This window comes from Carlito syrichta, unplaced genomic scaffold (genome assembly GCF_000164805.1).
Source record: "Carlito syrichta isolate Samal-C Ts95f unplaced genomic scaffold, Tarsius_syrichta-2.0.1 Scaffold302601, whole genome shotgun sequence".
In the NCBI taxonomy this organism is placed as follows: domain Eukaryota; kingdom Metazoa; phylum Chordata; class Mammalia; order Primates; family Tarsiidae; genus Carlito; species Carlito syrichta.
This window is the reverse complement of record NW_007246697.1, coordinates 900,976-925,162: the sequence shown is the minus strand read 5'-3', so window position 1 is coordinate 925,162 and position 24,187 is coordinate 900,976. Positions and strand designations below refer to the sequence as shown.

Here is a 24,187-nt window from a genome sequence, read left to right as displayed (position 1 = left end):
TTGTCAGCATAGTTTTCTTATTTCTTAAGAAAATGAGATTTGAGGATATTGTTCCTCTAACACTCAGGCTGTTTTTTGTTGTTGTTGTTTGTTTGTCTGTTTTGGTTTCGTTTTTTGGAGATGAGGTTGTTACTTGTGACAATTTCCAGCTTTCAGTAACACATGACCTTTCCTTTAGTTCTCATAGATGTAAGAAGGTACCCCAAGGAAAGTGCAAACTATTTGTTCAGAGTGAAAATGAATGTCTGAAATTAAGCACAACTCAAAATGTGATCTATTTCTTTGTTCACTTGGGATTGTCTGGTCTAGCAGCAGTTATAATTTGATTGAGGCTTTACTGCTGTTCCTTTTTTTCCAAGACAGAATTAGTCAATTCCAATACCCTGTAAGCAGACAGTCTGAAAAGAGAACAAACAGTTACTTCGAAACTGCCGGGGGGGTAAGGGCGGGGGGAAATACCTCCTGATTCTCTTTACTTCTCCCGTTCTGAAATAATTCACTAAGTTTAATGCCCATGACAGCTAGTATGTGAAACAAACTGTTATGAGATATGATATGAGTCAATATTCTTTTCAACATTTAACAATGGCATGTTAGCTGCAGCACCAAAAAAATGTCAAATTTGCATAAATATCATAAGCATATTGTGCCTATTTTCTCATTCTGTTCACTGTCTCATTAATTTGAATCAGACAGTACAAGCTCTACAGACCGTGTGTCTGGTCCTCTGCACCCTCTTCCCCTTCTGTTTCAGCTCTGTCCCCAGATGGTAAAATCCAGCCTCAGAGCTCAGTCTAGTGCACGCAGGGAATGGGCTAAATCAAGCTCTCCCTTGGAGAGGAGTTAGGAAAAAAAAAAAAGATAAGGATCAGTTAGTCTTATATTTCACTAATTTTATTAAGAAGATGATCACAGTGGCTAAATATGTCTACATGTTAGCCACAGTGATGAAAAAAAATCTGAACCTTCTGGTTTATAATACCTTTTTCGTGCACTGGTCTACCCCAGGATGTCCATTTCTTGAGATCTGAGCTCAGTCCATTAGAGGACTTGGAGGGACCCGAACGTATCGCATCTCTTGGTGAAGGTAGGAGGACTGCAAGGGTGGTACCTAAGAAGAGATCAGGAGCTCAGAGCACGTTGAGAAGACCTAGACTTTCTTCCCCTTATTTCCCAAGCAAGTTCTGCTTCCCCTCCGCCCCCCACCCACCGACTTACTATGCCCTTCAGGCTGCCTCCACTGTCCCTCATCCCATCTTCCCAGGAGAGCACTGAGACACCAGGGATGCGCTCCATCACAGAACCACGACATAAGTCTCTAAACCCTAGCATCTGAGTAGTAAGCAGGAGTCTCCCTACTCCCCTATTCTGTATACAAGAGGCCCTCGGAATAAAGAGGAGGGCAGCTTTGCCTTCTCGCGCTTGTCGCACCCCTTTGCCCTGCCGCGCCTGCCTCTTCCTCCTACGGAAAACAGCTGTGGGTCGCTGAGACGTTCTTCAAGCTAACGCCAGCCCCAGAGCTCAGGTGAGACCTCTAGAGAGAAACCTCGCGGGTACCTCCTCCACATCCTGTTATCATCCGCCTGCTTTCTCATCCGGAGCTTGGCCCTCCGCGGGCTGCGCGCCCCGCACCGAAAGGCGCATCTTCACCCTGCGGTTCTGGCGGCGGAGGCGCGCGGGGCGTGCTCCGGAGCGAGAAGCGAAAAGTTGTGCTCCCACTTGGTAGGGAAGGCGAGGGAACGAGCGAGCGCGCGAGAGCGAAGGGGGAAGGCGGGGAGGGGCGGGGTGGGGGACTGCTTACATGAATTTCCAAGTGGTAGACCTGCCTCTGCGCTCTGCCCAATGAGATCCGTCAGGGGAGGCACCCGGCTCACTTTTCCACATCACTTCACAGTTACATTTGGCAGGCAGGCGGGCTCGCACGCCGGAGCGCTCAGCCCAGAATTAGTGGATTTATATGGAACCTCCCTGCCTCCTCGAAGCTCCGCCGTCGCCGCTGGTTTGTGCATAGACGGGAGCGTCCACCCACCCGCTGCACTTTGGGCTGCGGACACCCAGAACCCAGAGCGCCCGCCCCGCGTCTCGGCACCAAGCCACGCAGCTCCGGGAGGCATGAACGGAATCCGGAGGCGCCTGCCCAGCGCGCGGGGACCGCTCGGCACTCGCCGCCCTCGGGAGTTGACCCCGAGCCCCTCCAGCCATTTGTGAACCCCGAGGCTTAAAATTCGCCTGCGCTGAGCCCCACAAAAGTAAGTGTCCCTCCCCCACGTCAACCGCCCCCCCCCCCGGGTTTTCTCTGTGCTCCGAGGACCCAGGAGGGACTGTTTCTTTTAGGAATTCCCATGCCCCTTCGGACTCCTTGCGCACCTCTTTCCTCCCAGATGGTGGATGCGGGTTCTTCACACAGGCGCGCGGCTGAGCTGCCTCTTCTTTCGCGATCTCCATCGCCGATGTGGATGCCTCAGGGTTTTGCCTGACGGGTTTTTGCAAACTGCTTTGACAGATCCTGGGTTTGTAGCAAGCTCCAGGCTGTGCCCCTCCAGTTTTCCTCCCGGTCTTCCGCCCCGCGTTCTCCTGGCGACTCGCAGCCTCCCAGCCCAGGCAGCGCCGCTGCAACCGCGCGCCTTCACAGCGTGGTCCGTGCGGTGAATGGAAAACATCCGCTGCCTGCTGCGAGTAGGGTGGGAGCTCGGGAGGCAAGGAGGCGAAGGGCCCCTGGTGCCCTGTCGCCGGTTTTCTGCACCTCCTCATCTCCGAGGCGAGGGAGGACGACTCCGCGGCGGGGCTGCGGGCCAAGGCTCAGCTGCGAACGCTCCGGCGCGAGGCTTTCCCACAAGTGGCTGCTCCAGCCTGGGAAGCGCAGTGCTTGCTGCAAACTTGCCGGGCGCCCGACCTGCCCCGCGGCTCTGCCCTCGACCATAGGCTTTCTGGCACCCGAACCGGACGCTCCTAGGCAATGTCCTCCCAGAGCCCTAGAAGCTGCGAGTCCAGAGGCCCCCGGAGTCGGGGACTCCTCGGTAGCTCTTCTTCTAAGGACTGCAGAGCTCCGAGCTGAATGTTCTGTAGTCTAGCCATTCTCCACCCGCGAACCTTTGGGGGGGGGGGAGAGGCGACCCTCGCAGGACCAGAGGAAGAGGAGGCTCCCGCCTGGGCTCTGCCGGTGCGTAACAGGTCATAAAGGACCTACTCGCGTTCTCCCAGGTTTTAGCCAAGACTGGGAAACCATAAAAGCGTGCCGCCGCCAATGCAGATGCCAACAGGTATCCACAGTTTCCTTCGCGTTTCCTTCCCCACCACCCAAGCCTTTCCCCACCCAAGCTGGTAGAAACCTCAAAGTTTCCTGGTCGTGACCCTTCCCTGCAGGCACGGAGCTGGCGGCGCGTCAAGGACTAGCCGTTTGCGTCTGCGAGCCGAGATGGCAGCTGTTTGCTTGGGTTGCTAAATGTAAGAAATCAAACAACATTAATTGTTTATTGTTGCAAACGCACAACATTAGTCCGTAATGGAAAATCGGGCTGGCAGCTGCTCACTTTAGCTCCAATTAAAGGCTAGAGCTTATAAGCGGGCAAGCGGGAGGGAGAAAAGATCCTTTCAACTTTACCACCCTTTCCTGAAGATACCACAAGAGTTTCCTCCTTAGGAGGCACGATCTGACAATTCCTTAGCGCGCCGGAGCTGCTAATCAGATCAGATGCTTTCTTTCACTCGGCGTCACAGTATTTGGGGGCTGACAATGGGAACGAGGGGACGCTAGAGAAGGTATGCGAGACAACTGCCCTTCCTGGGGCGGGCAGGGTCGCGAAGCGGATCAGAGGGACGGGGTTGGTTGGGGCTCCTTTGAAGCGCCTGTCCTCTTTACAAGCCTCCTGACAGCCGTCTCCATGGTTAATAACCCTCCCTGGGTTGTCACCTCTAGCTTCATTATAAGAGCTTTTCAACTGGAAAACTATGTGTGGGAAAGAGATATTTATGTAAGATTCTAGAGTGGGATTTTCCATCCATTCAGCCTCGCTGCCGTACCTCACTGCATGCAAAGTGAGCCCTGTCGTTCATGCTAAATACCGCTGAAATTCCTGCCTGGCTACTGCTTTTCATCAACTGTGTCCAGTTGTGCAGGGATTTCATCTGGAATGAGTGAGTGAGAGGACATGTGTGGGGAGGGATTCTTCTGCTGAGAGAACTGATACCTTTGAAGGATGTTCTCTAAGGGTTACATTTTTCCTCTCAAAGGGAGTTCCAAATAGCCATCATGTCCAGACATGTTTTTCCACTTCCCTGAGCTCTGTGACTGAAGGAAATTCTAGGGCTATCCCCTTATTAAATAATAATTCTGATAATAATATTCTGTAATTCTGCTTTAGCAGATTTGAAGCTCTCTGTCACATAGTCATTTCATGCTGGAGCAGTCGCAGTATTTTAAATCACCTTTGAATTTTTTTTTCTTGGACTCTGAAGAGGGTGAGGAGTTGGGGAAAATCCCTTCTGAAACAGTGAAGAGCTTTCTCAGCAACTGCAGGGATTGCTTCATTCAGGGCCTCTCAATGGCAGTTCATCTTCCTCATTCTGATCCCCACACATAAGTGTCAAGTTATCTCCTGACCATCACAAATAGACCAGATATTTTAGAGTCACTGGATAATGCTCTCCGAAATTTGTGCTGCAATGCTATCCTTTAAACTTTGTAACCTGTTCTCCCTGTAAATTGCATCTTACATTTCTAATTATTATTACTATTAAAAAATCAATGCTCCTGCTTTATAATTGAGTCTCCTAAAGCCCTCATCGTGGATATGTCTCTGCATCTAAGACTCTAACATTTCTTGGCTGCATATCTGGTGTCCAGGATGCATTTCGTGAGTTCTTGAAGCTGTATGAATTTAGCTAAAGAACAGACAATTTTATAGCAGCACTCACTAGAATAGCAGCCCCATTTGCCTCCTGTACATATACCAACTCTGAAGGGAAGTCCTTTCACTGGAAAATAACTTTATTCGGGTATTATGTAGAACTGTGGTCAACATAGTGTTCATCTTCAGCTACCCCTCAATTAGCACTGAACACAATTTAAGTAGCCAATGGCCATATGATCGATGTAAAACAAAACAAACAGCTTATAAAACATGCTCTGTGGAATGGAATAGACCATTTGAGAAGGTATTTGTAATATACTCATGTAATGTTTCCTTGAAACTATACCCAGATTTAAGGTCTGGTGCTCTTTGTTAGCCAGGAGAATCAGATGGTTAAAGTAAAACAAAGAAACTCCAAAGAGTTACGATATAATGATTCTATTCAAGAAATTGTACCTCTGGGCTTTGCTTTCCAGGTTCTTTTCATTGTTTATTGATGGGGAAAAAGAACATGCACATGTTGAGAAGTTAGGCTACACACTCCAACAACTGTTCAGAAAACCTTACTAATGTAAGTACATTCATGCTTTAAAGAAGAAATAATCATCTTTGTTATTTTTCTACTCAAGGTGGCACAGCTCATGGCTTTACCAACTTTCCAGTATGAGCAGGTTTTCCACGCAAAACCAAAAGCTTTCAGTGGGTAAAGTAGCATTCTGTCTGTATTTCCAACCACACTTTTTTGATCCATGAGTAAACTTTCGTGCTTGGCAAATCAAGGGACAAACATAATCAGTGTAGTCTTTCAATTATAGATGCAATTTAAGGTCTCAAGACTTCTTTTGGAAATCATTGTGCTCAATGATGCTGCCGATACTGGTTTCAGTTATTTTATATTTGTTACAAAGTGACTCAGTGCAGCAGGTAAAAAATAGTTTTCTTTTTGTTTTTAGCACTGTTGGAGTTCACAGATGAAATAGACTAACTTTGCTTTTTAATTTACTAAAAGACTCCTAATATTGAAGTACCTCTTACAAGGGGTAGAAATAAACCAATGCTAATTCTTGTTGCTCTCTGTGTTGTGTACACACACACACACACACACACACACACACACAGAGTTTACTTCTTGAAAATGTGCCCAGATAACTAACTCATTTATTTATTCAAGTCTGAGATTTTTATCACATTCCTTTTGCCATTTCATCTGCCTTAGATTATTTGATTTGCCTTCCTAGTTACTCAAATTTGCATATTGATCAGTTTTTAAAAAATATTAACTGTGATGCTGGGAACATTTCCTCAGTATCCAATAAATGTATATTTATGAAACAGAGCAATTTTTTTTTTGATGGACAAAGGCCATCGTCTGATTTAGCAGGGCTTAATTAACCAAAGGACTATTAGTCTTTCTCATTTCATTCTCACAGAAAGTTGTGATGCTAATCTGTTTCTGCTGAACTGTTGGTTCCTGTCTCTGGTACCTGCTTCAGATGTAACTATGAGGAGAAAATTAGTTGAACCTGGCAACTTCAAAAGGTCAGAGAAGAAATAAGTTCAAGGGATGCCATTTAGCTTTTTCTCCCATATGTTGCCGCTAACTAATCTCCATTGCCTCTTCATGGCAAAGCATCTGGGCCAATACTGTTTCCTTTATCTGTCATGTCCCAAGCTTTTATTTCCTGAGTTTTAAATGTCATGTGCTATTCCCTATCATAAATAGCACCCACCTTCTTGTCTTTAGATGTCTGTTTTTTAAAAGTTCTATTCGTAGGTAGAGATATATAGATGTGATTTTCTGTATTTCTTTGGAAAGTATTATAAAATAATAACATTTATATTTAGAATCTTCAAACACTTTCCTTCCTTACCCTCACTGCCAAAGACAATTGCAAATGCTAAAACGATGAATACTCTAGGTCTAAGCACAGAGTTTGTGCTCAGTAAACATTTATTTAATACATTAACAAATTAGCAAAGACTATACCTCATCCCCTTTATTAGGCTATTTTCAATAAAGGGAAAGGAAGGAGACAATCATATCCAAAGTCCAATATTGTGACTTATCTACCATAGTTTTCTCTCCAGAAATTTTATATAAATCCTCTTAAGTTTATTTTTAGATACAGCTTTTCTCATTTTTTGAAATCAATTTTACCCAAGTCCCACAAAGCATATTTTTTTCTCCCTCACAATCAGTTTTTAAATGATATGGGAATATAAAAAAATGACACAATTCAGCTTTGTAAAAATGAGAATGCCTCCAAGTCTATACTTGCATCAAAGAATGCTATAATACTATATGTGATGCAAAGTTGTATTTTATTGGGAAAAGTGCACTAATTATGGAATTGTTGCATGCATAACTCAGGTTCTATACCTATCCTGAGGCTATATAAAAAATAACCGAGGATGAACATGCGCTCTTCCTTCTGTCCTCCCTTCTTTCTCTTTAATATATTTTTATATTTCAGTGGAACAGTTCATGTTAAACTCAAATGAATCGCAACTCTGAGTGCCTTAGAAGACAATTCCACATTTTTCTATATTGATTTTAACCAGTGGGATACCTGGCTCTCACATAGACACACAGGGGAATAAATATGTCATGACAAGGTGTTTCTGTGGATGGGTTTATTGGTATTTTAGGCATGTTGAGTATATTGCAAAAAAATATTAAATGGAATTCCCTTAATCTTTTTTATGTATAGCAAGTGAAATGTTACAAATGAAATGTTATAATATACTTATGTTGTATTAGCAGTCAGAACAATATTTTCCATGGGTAAATTTTCCTAGGTAGATTAATGCATAAAATATGATCATTTGATTCCTGATATGACATAAATTATGTAAAACAAGTAGATGAATGATGTAAGTATCATAAGAGACTTATTTCCTTTTTTATATATGCAAATCTCATTTTTACAATTTGATTTTAAAATTACAAATGCACATTTCATTCTCTATTAGTCTATTGCTGCTTGAACTTGACAAACAGAATTTAACTTTGCATCTAACTATTCTCATTTTCAAAATGGGCATGCTCAGAAAAATGAAAATAAATCATACCTATTTTGATTAGATTAGTAAAATACACATATGTCTTCCCTTTCGGGCTTTACTAAAATATAGTAGCTGAAGATAGTATACTTATTTTGGAGTCTATGCAAGTGAGTGAGTGCCTTTAGTGTTCATAAACTATACATTCTGGGTGATAACTCAGTATTTTTTTGTCAAATGTTTACTTTCTGTCTATCCGTCTCTAACCTTCCATCATCTGTGTTTGTAGTTCATGTTAACAGTGTCAGTGAGTGGTGGTTTTTAAGCTATAAAGTTTTTGAAACATGAAAAAAAGACAGGTATATTTGTAAGCATGATCACTACACAGTAATTGACAGAATTTTGACGACTTATACTAGGATACTTGACTGCACTTCAATTTCAGTATGATGGACTCTATAGCTTTGGTTATGTGATATAAACAATTTTAGCCATTTTACGTTTCTTAAGTGAAAAGAGAAATCGCCTAATTTCTAACTATCCTGAGTAGTGCTAAAGTTCCTCTAATTAGCATTATCTTCTCTGACCTCTTTTTTGAGTAGTGTATGGATATTACCTCGGCCTCATCTTGGAAATAACAAAAAATCTCCATTTCTACCATCCACACAAGAACGTAGACAATTTTGAAGTGTAATGGAATTTCTATTGCAAAAGAGTAGTACTGGGCCCTGTTTCTTCATGAGTGGGGTTACAATTTGATTGAATAGCTCCTTCATGGAGCTTGCATTTTGCCCTCCTGGCAAAAAAATACTGATGGATGATGTCATGGCATCTAGGGAAAGAAAGAACCTTGGTTGACTCCAGAGAGTAAAAATACAGCCTTTCAAGGCATAACGATATTATTTGAAGTCATTACTTTAATTGCATTTAAGCTGTGGGAAGGTAAAGCTATTTATAAAATGCTGTTTTATTTATATTCATCTTGGTTTATGCCATTTAAAAAAGATCAAGAGTGGGGAAAAAATATTTTACTTGTTACCTGTCTACATAGAGCTTTGGAATTATCCCCATTGGTGTACACAGCAAGAGATTGAAATAAAATTACTTTTAAATCAGTATTTTTTGTTAAGGACTTGAAACAATACATAGTAACTATATTGTTACATTGTCAACAAATTTAAATACTTATTTATCTTTCCTCAATCCTACAAGGTAGGTGGTATTAAACATAGAACATCAGTTTCCTCCTTTGCCACAATTGAGATAAATCTGCCCATGTTGCTCTTCTTAAGATCTGCACAGCTGTTACTCAAAACTACTTCTGTCTGACTCTGGAGTCAATCAATAGTCTAACCAACCATCTCTTGGGGATACCCACAGCTTAGCTCTATTTCAAGGGTAATAATAGTAAGTTTGATACTGATTGGTTGTTGTGATTTAAAAGGCCAGCACTAATTGTTTTCACTAATTAGGTCTTTGGCTATCAAATTTTGAATATGCAATTTAAAGACAGCAGAGGTTATGGCTTTTAAATAAAGAAGGAGGCATTTAGATGAGACTTGAGAAATAATTTCCTGGTACCACTGTGTCTGTAATTGGCAAGGGAGATGTGGGACTTAGACTCACCTATTTGGGACAATCTCAATACAGTAATGCCTTCAAAAAACTCAACAGAATAGAGTCACCCTCAATATCTTCATTAAACTTATGATTCAAAGAAAGTGTTATAAATAAAGGTCTGGGTCTATAACCTTAGAGAAAAGATCTTACTTTTCTTTTCTTTTCTTTGTCACAGGCATAGTCACTTCATTCTAAAATTGTGTAAGAGAAAAGCTTCTATGTGAAGAAAAAACTTCTGACTGCATCTTGGGAAAGATGAAGGAGGCACTTATTGATTTTTGCCAAGGAAACCAGCAATTATAGAACTTAAAAAAAACAAAAGTTTCAGGTAGAAAAGAGTAGCATGCCAAAATCAGAAAGTAGATTAGGCAGGTATTATTCTGGATGGTAAAACAAGCAAACAGTATGCTTCTGGACAGATTGACATCTGGATAAGTATATGGTCTAATGCCAAAGAAAGATGACCAGAGGGTTGTGGCTGAGTGAAGGATAACAAATAAATACACTTGTGCATAAAATATTTCAGATTCGTGTTCTGCCAAGAAAATCTGGTCAGGGAATTGTGAAGCTTCTAGGAAAGGTGATGTTGTATTATTTATAGTTGAATACATACAAGTATCATTCCTTTCTAAAATCCAAAGAGTGTTCCTGCAGTCACCCACAGCTTGGCGTGAATTGCACTGGGCCACACACTGAACCACATGCCTCTTGCATTCCTAAAATATCACTTTGAATTCAATGCACAGTTGCCTGTTTTGAAGCAGGCTGCTAATGGCTCTAAATTCAAGGTCAGAAACATTTTAAATAGAAATTCACTGGTCCCGCGTGTCATTTTTGCTTTCATGAAATATTGTAGCCACTAAGTCCAATGGATAATAGAAGCATAATTTCCTGTCAACCACAATAATTTGCTGGATTGAATCCTGAAGTGTCTGTAAAAGCCTATTTTTATTTTAGACTTCACCTATCAGTGTGTGTGGCTCATAATTTTGAACTTTAATACATGTTATTTACAAAATCAATGGTGTAATGCATAATGACTTACATATCTGAGAATTGACTGAGTTGACCTTAAAAAAGTGTTGGAATCAGCAGAGTAAGACCCAGGCTGTAATTAGAACTATCTTTAAAATGTGAGTATGAATGAAGAACCAGATTAGAAGTATTTTACCGAAAAAAAGATACTTTCTTATGGGAGAATTCTAAAGACATTCTTATATGTAAGAATTCCAGAGAGACTGTAAAATCTCTTCATCTCACTATCTGGGTGTAAATCAATGCAACAACATTATAATAAAGTGAGTTTCTTGGCCAGACATAGCTACTGTGGTTGGAAAATGTAAAACTAAATTGATTTTTTACCCTAGCTTTACAACCTTGTTCAATTTCTCCTTCCTTGCATAAAGTTAAACAGTTTGGGTATGTAGCAACTAGTCACAATGCTTATTAATCTGACAAAACATTTAGTTGCATCTCAAACATTTCAACAAAACTACTCTCTTATGTTTTAAGAGGACACAGTATAAGCATCAAATAGCAAGGTTCTAAATGCCAGAGTAGAATCTAATTTCTCCATAACTGGCAGGATTGCCTTGAAGATCAAGTCTCAATGCTCTCTGATAGTATGTGTGTGAATGTAAACACAGCAGTTTGTTAGGCAATTTGTTCAAGTGTCATATATAAAATAGATACTAGGGAGAGAAAGTATTGTGACATCATATGGAATTTCATATAATCATACACCTTAATGCAGAGTTTCCCAAAATTGGGTATATATGTTTATTCCTGAATGCACTGTGATGTGTAGTAGTACATGGCATGACATTAAGTGATACTGAAGAAGAAGTGACTCTCCCAACAAACTATTGAGACCTTTCTATCACCCCAAGGAGATGTGAGTTGGGGGTTAGTCTTCTTAGAAACTACTTTCTTCTCAAAGTGTGATCCTCAAATCAGTGGCATCTGCATTGCAGGAGAGATTAGAAGAAATGCAAAATCTCAGGCTCCACATTAGATTAAATGAATCATAATCTGTATTTTAGTAAGATTTACAACTGATATGTATGCATCATAAATGTTTGAGAAGTACCCTACTATGGGTATGCAAGAATTTACTCTTTTCTGGGATTTAACAGAACTGATGGTTAAATTTTCAGTAACTGCCGGAGCTGGTTAATGACCACATTGGAAGCTTAAAATTGGTCATGGTAGAAGTATTTATATTATGGAAATGAGAAAACATTACATATAAGGATTTTTTTTCCATCAGAGCCACTTGATAAATATTTACCAGCCTGCCTTTAACTGTTGCTGGTTTTTCTTTTTAACAGAGATAACTTCAGGCAGTATCTAGTTCACTGAAATTAAAACTATTTAAAATCCCAGTCTCTCTGTACTTCAATGTGCTTATCTCAACAATAAAAATTATGATAATAAAGTAATGATACTTATATCATAGGATTATTTTGAAGACTAGATATGAGCATGTATCTGTGTGTATGTATGTGAGTGTGTAGTTCTTTTTTTTATTATTTAATATTATCCAGGCACTTTCTGAGTGTTCACTATTGACCCAGTAATTTTAAAGTTATATTTTATTATGGTAGTTAATATTGGCTTCAATTATAAAGTAACTATTTCAAAAACAAACTGTTTCAATAAAATATTAAGTAATAATACAGGTGACTTAAGAATTTGGCAAAATTTAAGGAAGTGGCATATAAGTGTTTCAGTCAGTCATTGGAATCTCCTCCCTACAGGAGGGTTAGTGGGAATGACTTATGTGGGTAAGGAAGGGTGTCCACTGAGTTGGGCTAGTTTCTACCCATGACTCTGCCATTGACTGCAGAATATTGGCCAACTCATCCTGCCACCTTCTCTGAAAATTGAGAAATTACCCAGGAATATCACTCAGTTGTCCCTCATACTCTTTCTATGGCATGGCCAAACCTTTTAAGAAATCAGGCATACTCTTCTATTCACAAAGCACTGGCAGAGAAGAGTACAACTTATTTGACATGTATTCTGTAGAGACCATGACTAGTATGAATTTGGTGGGTAGGGAGAATGATGCAGTGACCAGGGACTGGATCCAATCATTTGGAAACTACTTTAGATGCTGATTTATTCTGAGACCCTGTATTAGTTGGTAGTCTTGTTCCTATCCACTGACTGACTAAGATATTGTTTCATACATACATACTCCTCAGTTGGCTAATTACTTCTCATTTTAGGTGACAACCCCACCAGGAAGCTTTCTTTAATGCTGCCAGGGTGAGTGGCATACCTATCACTGTGCGTTTCCCTAATTCTTCTAAGATTATGGCTTGCTGAATATTGTGATTATAGATTTCTTTGCCTTCACCAGTTAGATTCTTTGGTTCCTCAGGATAGGAGCTCTGACCTGTTTGCCTTTCTGTCCCCAATGCCTAACACATGGTATATGCTTATCAAATATTTCTATAATGAGAGGAGGTGCTATGTTAAGAAAGATAATTTTGGGGTTACATTACCCAGGTTCAAATACTGTTTCTACCCTTTACTAGAGTTGTTTCTTGTAATTAAATGGGAAGTCATTTAATTATTCTCTGCCTCAATTTTGAACACAACACAGCAAGGCATAGTAAGCATTATCTAACTGTAAGATCCTGCATTAATTGATGGTATTTGTGGCTATACATGCATTTCTTTAATTATTAATCTGTTCATTCTGATCAAAGTAGCTATGCCATTGTGTAACATTGGTTCAGCGTCTATCATCACTTTTAACCTCATTCTGATGAGTTCAGGTAGGGTACCCACCATGTCACATTCCATCCTCAGTGCCACTTTTGGTTTCCATAAAGGAAGTGTCTACTATTAATTTAAATTGGGATGTAACTTCCTTATCCTAGAATCATTAACTACAAATGCCCAGGTACACTTGCAGAGTATCTGACACAATTTTAAAGGATTGTACATACTAGACTATCCTAACTGCTTTACCAAGAATATTTCATTTAGTCCTCAAAATAGACCTATTAGATCAGTATTATTATCATTGCTTTTATTATTAATTGCCCCCCGCCCCAGTGTTACAACTGATAAATGTAAGGATTAGAATCCAAACCTCAAACAAGCTGACACTAGAGGTCACTCTTAAAACCAGCATACATTTCTGCTTCTATAGAGCTCAGGCCAGCAGGATATGGTGGCTCACACCTGTAATTCCAGCTACTGCGGTGGCTGAAGCTGGAGGATAGCTTGAAGTTTGGAGTTTGAGACCAGCCTAAGAAACAATAAGATCCTGTCTCTACAAAAACAGTTTAAAAAACTAGCCAAGTGTTGTGGTGCAAGCTTGTAGTCTCAGCTACTCAAGGCTGAGACTGGATAATCCCTTGATCCCAGGAGTTTGAGGCTGCAGTTAGCCATGATAGTACCATTGCACTCCAGCTTGGGCAGCAGAAACACTATCTTCTAAAAAAGAAAAAAAAAATCAGTCTGCTGGAGGACAGTGCATATAGTTTTTGCACATTCAAGTATAGCCTGTCATGGAGCAGAGTATATTTGGAGAGAATAAATACTTTTTTCCCTGAGAAGTCTTTAGACTGAGACTCCATGACTAGATCGAGTCTCACTATAGTGGAAAATAACCTAGATATTTCCTTCACTAGCATCATATTTATCCTCCTATGTGCCATTTTGGGGAAGAACTTTGAGCATCTTTGTGCCACTCCCAACCTTGCCTACTTTTACTGCAGAAGTCACACAGTTTCACTCTGTTCTTTTGTCATTTTTGTTTAAAAAAAACCAAAGTCTTTCCAGGGCAGGGACCATGCTATCACCACTTTCATCATCTAGCTCAAGATAACCACACAAATTCCATCTTAGTGAGTGCTTTCCATGTTCTTTCTGCTTTACATGTGCCTTGTTTCTGAACCACATGATTGCCATTAGATAGGAATTATTATTAGTGCCACATTTCAGAAGAGAAAACTGTAGCTCAGAGAACTCAGGTATCTCGTCCATCATTACAAAGACAGCAAGTGGGATGAGCTGGGATTCAAATTCAAGTTTATCTGCCTCCAGAACAGACACTCTTGAGCACAATACTCCTTCACATCACCCCTGTCCTGTCCATCTCATGTCTAAGAGAGAAGATGGCATGTAGTGGATGTGCTGTAAATACTGTTGACCACTCAGAAAAATACTAATATATGGGGATTTCTTCATCAGGACTTTTTGAATTTTATTTTCTTTAGTTTTGAAGCCTGCAAAGGTCTGCTGTCACACTGGGAGATGAGAGAAACTCTTAAGGAAAATCTGCTTTAAGGAAATACTTGATTTCCTTTAGTGTGCTGCAATTCCAGGGAAAAGAAAGGGCATTGTTCTAGACTCTTTTCTCTGAGTTGGTTCCTCACTGAAAACTCTTCATCCCTTTGATGTCCAAAACAATTGCTGCTTGCGGTGGCTCCCCTGTGCTCTCATCAGGGTAGGGCTCTTTCGAGGTACAAAATCCCAGAGAATGAGCTGAGTTCAGGAAAAGAATGACAAGCAGGGCACTTCAACAGACCATCCTGTTAGATCAGATACTATTTGCAGTAGAATCTGGGTCTGCCCCTTTCAGCTGGCTTCACTCAGGCTACTCACCAGCCCAGCCAATGTTAATGACTTTCTTGCTTTCCCATTCTGAGCCAGAATGGAAGCAGAGACCTAGAGGTGAAAGGTTCCCTACCCTATTATGAATTCCCTAAGCCACACTCTTCCTGATGGTGTCCTGAGGAATTATTTTCCCATGTACTCTAATGCAGCAAGGCTTCTCTCTGGGATCTGCAGTGAACATTATTTCTTTAAAAATAATTTTTTTTGAGAGGGAAGAAACACGTTTTGCCATGCTGAAGGTAAGCAAAAAAAATGTATTTGACACCTCAGGTAATGGGGATTTTTTTTGTGCCCATCCCTTTCTGAATCTCTTCAATTGAAAATTGTATTTTTACCATATTTTATTCCCAAAGGAGCTTTTCATAATTTAAATCTCCTGTTCAACTGTATATTTAAAATGGGAGCCTTGACACTGTCCTGATTATAGCATACAAGCTGGACATTACAGAATTTCTCTCTGGGAGCATTCTAATTTTATTCACTCATTATTATCCCAGCTGAGAATTGCATTCTATACCTCGAAATGGACAATCTCTTCTGATGGGTCCTGGAAGCTAAGATTGTAAAAATTGGAGAAATTTCCTTTCCCATTCTCATTTGTATTTTTTAAAAAGTTATTCATTAAAAGGTAGTTTCTTCACAGAGTTCATCATAAAATTACTAGGACTTGTCTTTAAACAGTTTACACAAAGAAAGAAAAAAGACTGGTAGTTTGTTCTGCAAGAGGGCTACTTTAGCATACACCCCAACTTGTATTCAAACAAAAAGAATGTAAGAAAGAGAGAGAGAGGGATGGAGAGAGAGGTGAAGGGATGGAAGTCAGATGGGAAGAAAAGAAGTAAGAAAAAGGAGAGGGGAAGGAAAGAAGCAAGGAGGAAAAAGAGAATGTGCTTTATGCAAAACAGGTTTTGCTAAGTAACATGGTTAAATGAAAACTAAAATCTAAATAAAGCTTTAAAATGAAAGAACTTATTAGCCTACTCATGCTAATTCTTCAGATAACACTTTCTTCTTAACTCAAGGGTTGGGAAGTACCTACCGTTGCTCACTGAGGTGCTTTTGAAAAGCAGTGATTTTGTTTTAAGACCTGTTTATCTTTCTTCCTCCTTGTTTTTGCAGGAAATTTCAATGAAAAGAAAAGCCAATGGATTGTGGTCTTAGAAAAGCTGCTTAGATGATGTCTGTTTCCCGTGCTATTGACACGTGGCACAGCTGTAAGTAAATGCTCAGCACTGCATGATGAATTGGATGGCTGCAGACCGGAGACAAAAAAAATAATTGTCTCATTTTCGCGGTGATTTGCTTAACTGGTGGGACCATGCCAGAACGGCTAGCGGAAATGCTCTTGGATCTCTGGACTCCATTAATAATATTATGGATTACTCTTCCCCCTTGCATTTACATGGCTCCGACAAATCAGTCTCAAGTTTTAATGAGTGGATCCCCTTTGGAACTAAACAGGCTGGGTGAAGAACAGCGGATTTTGAACCGCTCCAAAAGAGGCTGGGTTTGGAACCAAATGTTTGTCCTGGAAGAGTTTTCTGGACCTGAACCGATTCTTGTTGGCCGGGTAAGCTTCGTTTTTAAGATCCCACTTTAAGAGTCTGTTCGTGGTCTTAAGATGTTTAACATCAGACTCCTCACAGTTGTTGCCAAACTTCACTGTAAATCTTTCAGGACAGATGACTGGTTAGTCTACCTGTTGGTTCCTTTAGGAATATGAATAATCTCAGTATAACAATTTTAAATTGTTTACAAGGGAAAATTCCTCCCTCCACCTCTTCCACCCTACTATAGATAAAATACAATAACTTTATGTAATACATAAACAAGTAAACTTTTCTTTCTCACTCACATGATCTCTATGTCAAATCTTTTCTCTAGTTTATAGTACTTGGAAAAGATATACATTTGTGTTCAGTTTGAATTCCTACCACTTCAATTACAGGCAGATTTTTCTCACTTTTTATTTCATCCTTTGTTTGTTGTTTTAGTCATTAACCTCGGGTGGAGTAGATGTTTAAGAGTGCTTTGCAGCCAGGATTGGTGGCTCAGCCTGTAATCCCGCACCTTTGGGAGGGTGAGGTGAGTGGATTGCCTGAGGTCGTGGGTTCGCCACTCGCCTGGGCAACTTGGCGAGACCTCATCTCTACAATAAATCAAAAATTAGCCGGGCATGGTGGCGCACGCCTGTAGTTCCAGCTACTTGGAAGGCTGAGGCACAAGGATCGCCGGAGCCCAGCAGGTTGAGGCTGCGGTAGCCGGGCGTGGCCACTGCACTCCAGTCTGGGCGACAGAGTGAGACTCCAACTCAAAAAAAAAAAAGAGTGCTTTGCACTATAGATAGTTTAATAAGCTTCACGATAGGAAACTAGTTCATTCATTGTCAAGAGGAATTAAATACACAAAATTAAAATTTTAGTTTAGGTATGTGTCTCTATGTGTGTGCATATGAATGTGTGAATGTGTGTGTGCTAGACTGTATTTACATTTGTTTTGTGATTGTTAGCAGGTTAGATGAACACTCTTTGTGTAGACATAGGCTGCCTGCTTTCCAAAATCACACTGTGGGTTATCGAGGACTATATGTTTATTCCTCAGAACTGTTCATAAACTTCTTTTAATTTTGATGCACACCATCATCGTAGGTAGAATTCTAATTATGAGCCTGCCGATGACTGATTTTTCTGATAAGTCAGATGCAGAAGTGAATCAGGCAAATGTTATTCACTTCCAAATGCAGTGATTTAAAAGAAAAATAACAGGGGAATTAAATATTGATTTCAAAACTTGAGTTAACTCTTTGTGTTTTACTAAGAACTTCTGAGTGTGTTGCTGCTTTTACCCTACTGTCTTGCAAAACAAATTGAGCCTCCCCAAGGACTTTGTTTCTCATTTCGTATGGTTCTACTTGGCTGCAGAAAGCCAGCATGGGGAGACATCATGAATCATTACAGGGATATTTATTGAGTCCTTCCTATATGCCAGACATTCTGTTAGGCACATGGGGGCATATGAATGAACACAACAATGATCTCTGCCTTCAAGAAACATACATTTTGGCCAATATTGAGTGTTTATTATATGTGTTGAATACTATTATAAAAGCACTTTATGGGCACAAACACTTTTTATCCTAACAGAACCCCAAATAAATAGATAAATAAATAAATAAACATACATATCTATATTATATGTATAGGAGTGTGTGTGTATGTATATGTGTGTATGTATATATTTGTATACAATAGGTTTGCACTCTTTTTTTCTTAAGTCCCAAATACAAAAACCTCTGAAATATTTTTTTATTCTGATACAAACTCAGATAGCAGAACTGACTTGAGGCTATTTATAGTCATAATGCATCCTATTACTGTGACTGTTCATATATCTTACTGCAGAAATCTTAATGTGGCTGATTACACGGTGCTACCTCAGACTCTGGAGAGTGTTAGTTACTATATAGTTTATGTACCTTAATATGTTTCTAAAGGTGAAAGGTTCTGAATTCCAAAACATCTGGCCCTGTGGGTTTTGGGTGTTGGCTTCTTGAACAGCATTGTTGTTGTTGTTGTTATTATTATTATTTTAGACTTAAATGAATTAACAAACCAAACAAAAATCAAAGTGGTAGTAAATGATATACCTGAGGTTGAATCCTCTTGGGAGTTCTGAAGGCCATTATTTCATTATTTCATCCACCACACTCTGTTATATGTTAGTAATTAGCTACCTGGAGTTGGAACTATAGCTTGCATTTAAGAGTTATTGAGCATAGAATGCAGTCTTTAAGTTCCTACTTCTGAATATTCAGAACTTCTTTAACCAGTCCTAAGGCAAGTCACTTTCATACCATATAAAATTCTGGAAATACATGTATATACATATAGATGGATACTTTCTTTCTGCTTTTCTTAGTTATCTCTTTGTTGAGGTGTATCACTCTGACTGTGTCTCCTATAATATAAATAACTATGCTCAGGAGAATTTCCATTTGTATCTGTATAGAAAAAGTAAGTAACATGGGGTTGTTCTGGACTCAGAATCTGATAACTGATTGCACCTCTGTTTTTTAAATGGAGTAATAGATATAGAGGTAAACAGCCAGACATTCAGCATCCTCTGTGACTTAGTGATACTTGAGATGTTCATGTTTCTCTGAATGACAGAAATGTTTCCAGTGAATATTTAAATTCTGAAATGACCAAAATGCTTTCTTGTCTTAGTAACGGTTTTGATGTAACCCTTTCACTGCTTTCTTCTGTGGCCAATTTACAATGTTAAATAAGAGTTAAACTTATTTTCTGAAAAAAACTTTTCTGCAAATATTTTCAATCACATGCTTCTGAGTTATGACAGCTTAGCCTTTGAGGATCTTGGTTTGTAGCAAAGCCAAAAATACATTTCAGGTGACTGCTTCAGATTATGAGTCAGGCTGCACGTAGGGATGATCCATATCAGGGTGCCCACCGGTGCTTTACAGTGTTTTATCTCTGTGCACACTCTTCCACATCTGACTCTTTAAGCTACTTTACCCAGGAGCTCCTCCCCAGGAGCCGGCTGAGAAGCATTAGTTACTTATGGAGCATACCTGTGAGTCACTGTGGTGAGGGCCTCCGACCTAGCAGGCTGAGTTCAAGCTCAAGGGTAGAGCCTGTTTTGAGTAATTGACTCTTCAGAGCTTCACATATACTCCTGCAGCTTCCATCATCTGTTTTTACTATATTGGTAGGCAGCTGGATGCTGAGAAGGAACCTAAACTTTAGAGAGGGCTCCTCTCTAGAGGTGTGAATGTTGACTTTGCCAATTTCTGCCTGTTAACCCTGGAGAAGTGACTGAAGTTTTTCAAGGATTCTGCAAGTAAGATAAATAATAGTATGTAAGAGTAAATAAAATAATAGATACATAGTGCCTGGCACATTGGCTTTTACTTGTAATTGTGTTCCTAATGATTTTTGTATGCTTATAGTTGGAGTGGTAGACAACTGATAGTTTTCTCACTAGGTGAACACAAGATTGCAGGAACCCAAAGAAAGGCCCCTTCATTTGTCAGGTTGTTTAGAGTGGAAGTGATGTTTCAGTGTGTTTTGAAGGATCACTGGCACTGAGTCTGGTGGGGTGGATTGGAGTGGGCACTGAAATGCTTCAATCAGACTGAAGGGTTTATGCGAAGTCATGGGGGATAGAGTATAATTATTGATGACTCCTTTGGTCAGATGCAACATAAGCCTTTATATTTCCAGTTGAATTAGACTGAAGTTGAGTCATATTCTTAGAGAGGTCCTCACTATCCATTCTATTTGAAATATAATTGCCCCTCCTCCAATTTTTGTATATGCTTGATTTTTTCTTCTTCCTGATGTTCATTATCTAATACACTCTATAATTTATTGTGTTTATTATTTCTCTCCTACTAGAATGTAAATTTCACAAATAAAAGAATTTTTCTGAGCCCGCGGGTTCGAGACCCGCCTGGGCAGCGAGACCTCATCTCTACAATAAATCAAAAAATCAGCCGGGCGTGGTAGCGCATGCCTGTAATTCCGGCTACTCGGAAGGCTGAGGCGGAAGGATCGCCGGAGCCCAGCAGGTCGAGGCTGCGGTGGCCGGGAGCGGCCACTGCACTCCAGTCTGGGCGACAGAGTGAGACTCCAACTCAAAAAAAAAAAAAAAAAGAATTTTTGTGTCCTTTGTTCTTTACTATATAACCTCAGAACCTAGAACACTGCATGTCCACAGGAACTGCTCAATAAATATTTTGCATGGAAAAAATAAATGAATTATCCACTTACATAATGGAAGGATCCATAAAAGTCATATAAGTGCATTCAGACTTAATAAAAGTGGTATTTTTCAATAAAGGGACTTTCATATACGTATTTTATAAACTAGCTGGACAGATTTTTAAAAAAATTTCTATGTATTGATTTTAAAAATCTTTCTTTGAGGTAATGAGAGTGGAAAAGTTAACTTGTTAAAGGAACTCTCTGTCAAGAGGCTGCAGGATCACCTCTATGGAAACTATCTTTATAACCAGTGGCATAAGACATTGTGTTATCTTCCAACTTGTCTTCAAACTTGTGTTTGTGCTTATTCTGAATTTTTGAAAAATAAATACCAAACAGGCTCCATACCTGCCTCCAATTCTCTATGCAACAAGGCAGTACACAGCCTGCTCAGAAACACGATACTGAACTTTTCACATCAACACATACCTCTGGTGTTAACTTTCTCTGGAAATTTTAGTGGAGAACAAAGGGGCTTATAGGACTCTTAGCCCAAATATGCTTATGCTTATTTGTCCTGGTCTTATGAAAGAAAAAGAAAACCAGTGGTGATTTTGGTTCAGTATTGCAACCAAGACAAAAATATTGTCTGTGTTTTAAAATGTGCGTGACAACTTGATATTATCATGAAAGCACTTTGTTGTAACAAAGTAAGGTCAGTAATTGATAGAGCCATGCCCCAAATATTTATTGAGCACCTACTATCTGCTGTGTATTCCATTGCCAGTAAATTCTCAACTTTGAGCAAACATAGATCTGTGTCCTCTGTCATGGAACTAATGAGCTACTAGAGGGAGACAGATATTAAAACAAATAATCCCATGAACAAATGCCACATTAAAACTAATATAAATACTATGAAGTGAAGAAATAAGGTTCTATTGAAACATATGGAGAGGAAGCTGACCTATTCTGAGGGAGAACTGAATCCTCTGTAAAGAACTTTAAAACTGTGGGATTATATACATTGATCAGTTGAACCAGGGTGCAGGGATAAAGAGAATAAGAACATTTTCAATGGAGGAAGTAGTTTGTACAAGGTTACTTACAAAGGTGAGAGAGGGTCAGGGTAACTGGATGTCCTAGTCAGTTCCAGCTGCTATAACAAGTAAACGCAGACTGAGTGGTTCATACATAATAGAAATTTATTTCTCACAGTTCAGGAGGCTGGAAATCTTTGGGATCAGAGTGCCAGCATTGACGAGTACTGGTGAAGACCTTCTTCCTAGTTGCAGATTTCCATCTTCTTTCTTGTATCCTCATATGAAAAGAGGACAAGAAGATTCTCAGGGGCAGCTTTTTAATTTTTTAAAGGGGCACTATTTCTATTCACCAGGACTCCACCCTGATGACCTAGTTACCTTTCAGTGGCCCCACCTCCTCATACCATCACAATGAGGGTTAAGATTTCAACCTATGGATTTTTAGGGAACGGAGGCAATGCAAACATTCAGTCCATTGCACTGGAAGACATTGCACTAGGATTAAAGTCTTTTGAGTCAAGTTAGAGTGATAAACAAAGATCTCTTGGAGATCTGGCTTCTTTCTTGGCTAGTACTACTACAAAGTAGCTGGAGGAAAATGTTACTTTGCTTCTTTTAGCCACAATGTTCTCTCTTGTTAAGTGTATGATGGATTATGATATTATATATTTAGGATACAAATCTCTACGGAACAGGAATACACACACACACACACACACACACACACACACACACTACCTCATTGAATATCCCTTATTTGAAATGATTGGAACCAGAAATGTTTCTGATTTCTTTTCTTTCAGATTTTATGATGTTTGCATATACATAATGAAATACCTTGGTGATGGGACACAAGTTTAAGCATGAAATTCATTTATGTACCTTATACACACAGAATAGCATGAGGGTAATTATTTATATATTTAAAGTAATTTTGTACATAAAACAAAATTTTGACTGCACTTTGACTGTGACCCATCACATAAGGTCAATGTGATATTTTGTGCTTGTGGCATCATGTTCATACTCATAAACTTGCAGATTTTGAAGTATGTTGCATTTCAGGTTTTCAGATTAGAGATTCTCTCTCTCTCTCTCTCTCTCTCTCTCTCTCTCTCTCTCTCTCTCTCTCTGCGTTTGTGTGTGAGCCTGTGTGTGTGTGTGTGTGTGTGTGTGTGTGTGTGTGTGTGTGTATGTATATATGTAATATCTATCATTTTTTGTCCAGGTTGCTTTAGCCCTTGTTCTGTAGTTCCTGTGATCCTCGATTCCTCATATTGCTTTATTCTAGGAAAAAAAAAAAGTCTGCTCTTCAGGTGGTCAGAGTTCTTCTATCCTAAATCCTCTCTCTTACATAAACTCCTCTGCTCTCTTTCCTCTTCTTTGCCTCCTACCTGGGCTTCTGAGCTGTTCCTTTTTTGGATGTAACTCTCTCACTGGTGATGCCGCATCTATTTATAATTCTCTTCTTCCAAGGCACTGACTCATTTTCTCTCTTTTAAATTTGACCTTCTAACCTTCCTTCTTCCCTGTAACTTGGAAATCGTTTGGGTGGTGCTTAGTATGAAGGACATGAGATGCCAAATAATTACACTGTATTACAGTTTACAGTGTCAGCGACCAGTGAGAAAATTGCACTTGACATACCATTATTTTGGCTGGCCGTTTGCATGTTAAAAGCACTAGGATACACAGTCACAGCCAAATTGTATCTTCGGCCTTGCAAGAACAATTCACTGTCAGTTCCGTGAAGCTCTGCCTACTCAGAAAGAGCCTTGTGCACCAATAATTTGGCAGGAATGCAAGTCAGCATGCGTATCTCAATCTGGCCAAACAATGAGTTTTCTGCCTTTTGCCCAATACCCTGACTTAGAAATAATGGTATCCCAGAGCTTTAGAAATCTTTTGATGCTAATATAAATAAAGGGAATAATGTAAGTTAATTAAGTCAGCAGAAACCCTAAACACACTCATGTATATACATCCACATTTACCCACACGCACATGGAGTGTCTATTAGTTGAGTTCATGCATGAGTAAAATCTCAGACCATCTCCTAGTCCTTTTTCCTGTCGCCCCAGATTCTCACCCTGTTCACTTCTTTCCTTACCAAGGGCTTAGGTAAGAGAGAATGGATAATCTGGTGAGAGAGAATGGCATGACAATATCTCTGAGAAATAAATTCAGACTTCTTACAAAAAGAATTTTGTATATTTTGTCAGTTCTTTGAGAGTCATCTCATTGAGGCAAATATTTTTCCTACTTAAAGCAAAATGATAGCAGTCATATATTTATGGTTGAAACA

The 24,187-nt window shown here is 39.8% G+C and overlaps 1 protein-coding gene across 3 annotated transcripts in view; it reads left to right on the top strand.

Annotated features, from left to right (window-relative positions):
• Positions 1-1,503: 1,503 nt before the first annotated feature.
• Positions 1,504-24,187, top strand: part of CDH8 (cadherin 8) — a 416,549-nt gene continuing 393,865 nt past the window's right edge. For 2 of the 3 annotated variants that reach the window (XM_008057004.2, XM_008057005.2), the window contains exons 1-2: positions 1,510-2,249; positions 16,233-16,683. In XM_008057004.2, the coding sequence (XP_008055195.1) occupies positions 16,432-16,683 (252 nt within the window). In that variant the 5' untranslated portion in view covers positions 1,510-2,249; positions 16,233-16,431. Of the gene's footprint in view, positions 2,250-16,232; positions 16,684-24,187 lie in introns of all 3 variants that reach the window. The other variant, XM_008057003.1, reaches the window with a different exon arrangement.